This window comes from Cupressus sempervirens, chromosome 10, assembly GCF_028749045.1.
Source record: "Cupressus sempervirens isolate cs-2001-9-10 chromosome 10, ASM2874904v1, whole genome shotgun sequence".
NCBI lineage: Eukaryota > Viridiplantae > Streptophyta > Pinopsida > Cupressales > Cupressaceae > Cupressus > Cupressus sempervirens.
This window is the reverse complement of record NC_143127.1, coordinates 441,818,102-441,824,525: the sequence shown is the minus strand read 5'-3', so window position 1 is coordinate 441,824,525 and position 6,424 is coordinate 441,818,102. Positions and strand designations below refer to the sequence as shown.

At 32.3% G+C, this 6,424-nt stretch overlaps 1 protein-coding gene across 1 annotated transcript; it reads left to right on the top strand.

Moving 5' to 3' along the window:
- The first annotated feature begins 2,381 nt into the window (after nucleotides 1-2,381).
- On the top strand, nucleotides 2,382-4,015 carry LOC149534614 (putative methyltransferase At1g29790). Its single transcript, XM_089804046.1, has one exon. It carries the CDS (start codon nucleotides 2,576-2,578, stop codon nucleotides 3,743-3,745), a length of 1,170 nt encoding a protein of 389 aa, XP_089660172.1. The 5' UTR covers nucleotides 2,382-2,575; the 3' UTR covers nucleotides 3,746-4,015.
- Nucleotides 4,016-6,424: the final 2,409 nt, after the last annotated feature.

Below are 6,424 nucleotides of genomic sequence, written 5' to 3'. Positions count from 1 at the left end.
GGACATACAAAAGAAAAGCTCTATGTTGACCCTATAGTTAGAAAAAATGTTGCCCAAAGTAACCAATAGAAAACATTGTTTTCCCTCGCCTTCTCCAACTGCAAACATAAACATGATCTTCTTAGTAATGGATAATAATATAGATATAATCTCATGATTAGCTATTTAAATTCTTTAGAACAAAGGTCATGTTATGCTTGAAATATGGAGGGAGATCTGGATAGCAATAAAAATATGCAAATTTAGAGAAATGTGTGCAATACGCTAGAGTAGTTGAGCTTTGTAATATCATTGCACATGCTTTTGCAAAGCATTAACTTATGTTTTTCAATGTGCTAAGAATTGTGAAAATGTGATAATTGATCTATGTTTGAAATCACCTCAATGGTACTCACTATGTCTCCATATTTGTCCTTTAATGGGAGCTTGGAGCTTGGAAGAAAATGAGCACACACGTTCACTTTTTCTAAAAGTCATAAACTTGGGAGCATGCCATTGGTTTTTAAAATAGTGGGTAATTTTTTACCTTCAATAATTAATTTCTACAAATTGCATATAAATTTTATGAATCTCACTAACTTTCTCATCTTCTCGCACAGGCAAGGAATGACTATTGAGTCTCTAATACCTATGGTTAGTCATTTTTTATTATTTTAGAGTATAAGATAGAGATTTTCTATCTTGATTTTACAAAGTATAAGATAGAGCATTTTCTATCTTTATTTTACAAAATACAAGATAGAGCATTTACTATATTGATTGATATTAAAATGTAATGGTAATGATGAGGTTATCTTACTAGATGACAACCAAGTGTGACACCAATATAGTGTGTGAGATTATTACCCATGTTTATTCCAAAATGTCAGGTGTTTGAAGCCCAACAATTTTCATTTTCATTGATAGACTTTTTTCTCAAATTACAAAAAATGTTAGTTCGCATTCATTGCTTAAAAGCATATGGAGAAAAAATATTTTATTTATAGTTCTACTTATGCTTGCTCAAGTTTGAAATAGTTTGCAGTAATTATTTTCTAGGTTCTTAATTATATGGCCCCAACATTTATAAGTTTGGAATTTTACAAATATTTATTATTCAATGTTTAATTAATTTGATCATGTATTTTCATTCAATGCAATACCTATGGTGAATTTTTTATTACACCACAATTTAATGTGATTCTTCGAACATTAAAGCCTTATAGAGATGAATCAAAAAGAGCTTCCAAACATGTCTTTACACAATTCTACCAACCAATTTACTTCTATTGAATTGACCATCCATACCTACCAAACAATTTACTCATATTGACTGGACCATCCACACTTATTCGGCCTACCTATTGCACACCAAGGTGTGATTGCTAGTATATACAATTTATTAAATATGTATTTCATTAAAAATGTCCACCATATAGTACACATCATTCCTTTCGAATGTAAGATCAGCCAAATTTTAGTTTTAGCTATTAATTGCTTTTTTAATTGAGGCTCGTCTATAGCATTCAACGTGGCAAACATAGAGTAGGGTTAAACACAAGAAATATGTCCATTAACAAGTCATTAAACAATTACCTAGGTGAAAGTGAAAGCCAATCGTGCAAAAGAGTAATGGCGTGAAACTCTAAAGTGGCAGAGCCATTTGCCAATAAATATTTATTATATTATTATCGCTAGTTTTTTTTTTTTTTAAATTTCGATTCCTAAAAATTCAAAATTTCTACTTGAGTCAATCAAAAATAAGGAATTTGAGTGTTAATTAATTTTTTAAAAACTATGCTTAAAACCTTAGGTTTGAATTATTGTTATTTGTAATTAATAACAATATTTTTGAGAAAAGTTGACTAAAAATATTTTTTTTTCTAATTAATCTTCAATATCTCTTTGATGTATCCATTATATCTTCAATGTACCCATTATGTCTTAAGATCTAATTACTAGTTTTAATGTTCTAGAGTCTGCAACATAGATCAAAACGGTATAGATAAAGACAAAAATAATGAATGTAGCTATCCTCCTACAAAATGTATTGACTAAATTTCTAAAAATCGAAAACACATTATTTTTTTTTTTGAAATATTCACCATTTGCTCTTTATGATTGAAAAGAACGAAAAATTTGAAAAAAAATCACTTGTGTTCGTAAATCTGAAAAAGAAAGCACACATGACTTTGTTTTTTTGTGTTTAGTACATTTCGTGTGACGCCAAAACATAACCTCTCAAAGAGGAAGCTATTGAAGTCCCAATAAAAGAAGACGGGCCAGCAACAAAAGTAATTTTGATTTATTCGGGGGATTTTTTTGGCATGCAGAGAAGCTCCAAAGCTAGAGACGCCGCAAAATACAAGGAAAAACTGGAGCCTGGGGGCGTCCATACACTTCACCACAGCCGTGCAGTGAAAAGAGCACATTGCTTTTGAGCTCAAAATCAGTCATTATTACACGAGTCTGGAAGAAGCCAGTGGCGCAAGCGACATCTCGTCTGTACAAAGCACCACAAACTCTCTATAAAACGGGAATCCAAGTCGGGCTTTCAATTAAAGAAAAGCTGTGAACTTTGCAAAGGACATCACCAATGAACTCAAAACGAAAGCCCGGAGACACGTCGAAACTGCAAATCATTTTCCTGGTTCTCTGCACAAATCTGATATCCGTTTTCCTCATCTCCGGCCCCTTTCACTGGATTCCCCGCCAATACCTCCACGCCGACTACGATTCCAAGCCCTGCCCGACTACCCTCGCAAATCTGGCAGCCGACGGAAACGACCCGCGGGGCAGCGGAGGAGCGATGCCCGCGGAGCTGAGGGAATTCATGGCGCCGCAGAAGCTCCCGCTGGGTCACAGCAAGAACATGGGATCAGACACCATCTACCCCTCCCTCGGGCAGGCCTGTGCGGCGTTCAAGGAAGATCTCGACAATTACATGGGCTATAACCGCGGGCAGCTCTGCCCGGACGACGAGTCACTTGCCCAGAAGCTCATCCTCAAGGGCTGCGAGCCCCTGCCCCGCCGCCGTTGCATTGCCCGCAGTTCCCCCAATTACAAAGAGCCCTTCCCGTTTCCCCAATGTATGTGGACCACTCCGCCCAATTCCTCTGTTTTCTGGAGCGCTTACACCTGCAAAGATTACGCCTGCCTCGTCGACCGGAAAAACCAGCCGGGTTTCGAGGACTGCAAGGATTGTTTTGACCTCACCCACCGGGAAAAGACCCGCTGGCTCAAACCCGGCGGATCCCTCGATTACTCCATTGATCAAGTTTTGGGTCTCAAGAAGGGCACTATTCGTATCGGGCTTGATATTGGGGGCGGAACGGCGACCTTTGCGGTGAGAATGCGGGAGCGGAATGTTACAATCGTGACTACTTCTATGAATTTCAATGGGCCTTTCAACAATTTCATTGCTTCCAGAGGAGTCGTGCCGCTTTACATTACTATTAACCAGCGGCTGCCGTTTTTCGACAATACGCTGGATATTGTTCATTCCATGCATGTTCTGAGTAACTGGATTCCTACCCAGATGCTGGAGTTCTTACTGTATGATATATATCGGGTGTTGAGGCCCGGTGGGGTGTTCTGGCTGGATAGGTTCTTTTGCGTGGAGGATCAGCTGGAGACGTATGTGCCGATGATAGAGCAGCTTGGGTTTAATAAGATGAAGTGGAGCGTTGGGCGGAAGTTGGACAGGGGGCCCAAGTATAGGGAAATGTATATCTCCGGACTCCTCGAGAAGCCTCTTCACAAGTAGCATTCAGCGGAGGGGTCGGGTGCACACTCGTCTTCGTCCGTTTGGTTGCTGGAATAGGAATATGAAATGTAGAATATGTTTTCTATTTTCCGTTTGGTCTGTCAATTAGAATAGGGAATAGGAATACATATTCCCATTTTGTCTCTAAAATGAGCTTATTTCCATTCCAAAAATTAGTTGTTATTGGAATAGTCATTCTTATGCCTACAACAGAACTGGCAACATCTATGAAGTTTGGTGAATGGAATTTTATGGTTAATTGTTAGTCCTTGTCTTGTGTAAGGCACAAACTAATGTTTTTGTTTGACTGATCTTATATTTCTATTTTTTGATAAAGCACAGTTATATTTATAAAGTTGTGGACTGCATATTTTTTAATTCATTTACCAAAATCAAAATACTTTTTTTTTTATTGGCCTGGACATATATCCTTATTTTTCCAATTGAAAATTGTAGCAAAAATCTAAAGAAAAGTAATAAATATTCTTGTCAAAGTTTATTTGATTTTTCTAGACACTTTTCCCACTTGTCAACACATGCCAAAGAGAAATTAATATGAACACGTAAAAAACAGTTAGAGAAAACTGTGAATTTTCATACCTTAATGAAAACAAGAGCTCTTGATGAGCTAGAGTCCCTGCCTTTTAAGGAAATGAGAACAGTCATGAAGTTTAAAAAACATAAATAATTGCACTTAAGATTATTTTAATATGTAGTAAAATCAGATAAAGAGAATAGTAATTAAATAATTTTTGTATTTACAATAGTAAATAAACATGTGTACAAGACATAACTATGATTGTAGAACTATACGAATTTTCATAGATCAATCAATTATATAAAAATACAAACATGATGATCTATTGTATTTTTAAATTTAATTTTTAAAATTAAATATTGAATAATAGAATGTCAAGTTAATTGATAATAAAATAGCAAATAAGAAAATGTAAAGAAAAATTAAAACATAAATACATAATTGTAAAAATAGAAACTTTATTTGGCAATAAAAAATTATTTTATTTACTTCAAAATAATAATATCTTGCTTGAAAAGAGGTCTTGTAAGTTTGAAACTAAGTCACTGAGTAACAATGTAAAGTCGCAATTAAATTTAGTTTGCCTCTCCAAAATATAATTCATTTTTTGTCCTTAAATAGTTTTTTAAAGCCTTGCACAATTGAGCGGAACAATTACATGTAATATCATTATAATAGGCATTTAGGCATATTGAAAGAGAGAACAATTTTTTTTTTAAATTAATAGGAATCTCAAAGAAATAGCTTTACAATTAAAATCCCCGACAAATAGGTGGCTTGGAGTAAATGTCCTCAATAATGTTCAAAATTAATATATTTGCAATGTATAATTTGAGCATACAAGCATTAGATATCACACGCTTTGCTTAAAATTATTAGTACTTTGCAGGGAGGCTTTAATTTGCTTAGTTCTTAGGCCTTTCAGCTGATTATATGTCACAGCGGGTCAGCTGCTTCTAGTTTTGTTTGTTCAACACTATAATTTTTCTCTGTAGATTCATAACTGTAGTTATTTGTTTTTATTAGTTCCTGCCTTTGGCGGGATACTAATGGAATCACCAAGTTCCATATTAGTTCAAATAAACTAAAAATTTCATGCATATGCTAATGTTTGCAAAAGGTTTATGAATTTGCATAATCTTTTGAAATTGAAAAATACATTTTTTTCCTATTTCTATTGGTTCATGATGAAAAAGGCAATGAATAAATTCAATTTTCTTCAAGAAAAATACAACTATTTTTCCCATCACTTGTATTAATGCATGCATTAATTGCAACTTTTTCTTTTCCACATTTTGACAAGTGGATAAACTTTTCAAAAAAAAAATCATTTTTCTTACATCTATTAATGAATGCATTAATTTCAATTTTATCTTTTTCACATTTGTCATGGCTTATGTCATCTTTAATACAAATCTTAATATTTTTCAATATAGTTTTATTTGATTTTTAATATTTAATATTATTATGTTCAATTTTCTATTTTACTTTTTCAATTATTGATTGTCAAGTACAATATTTATATAGATATTTAATCACAATAATTTAATATAAATATATTAGATTTTATGTTATTCATAATTATTTATTTATTAAAGTTTATTTAAGAACATTATAAAAAAAACTTAAAACCAAAATCAAATATGATATCTATATATGAATAAAATATCAAGAGAGTTCTTTTAGACAAATCTTAATATTTTTTAATATAGTTTTATTTGATTTTTAATATTTTATATTATTATGTTCAATTTTCTACTTTACTTTTTCAATTATTCATTGTCAAGTAGAATATTTATATAAATATTTAATCACAATAATTTAATATAAATATATTAGATTTTATTTTATTCATAATTATTTATTTATTAAAGTTTATTTAAGAACATTATAAAAACTTTAGAAATTAAGCTATTACATTCTAATATCTTTTATTTTATATAATTTACAACTAAGTTTTATTCTATATTATAATATTATAGATTACATTACATTACATATATTATATTTTTTATTTTTTTATTTCTCAAAATGATTACTGATCCTTATAGTTTTGCATGGCTTCTCAACCCAGCTAGTTTTCTAGCATAAACAAAAGATAGCAAGATGAAGCTCAAAAAATATGTTATCTCATTTTCTTC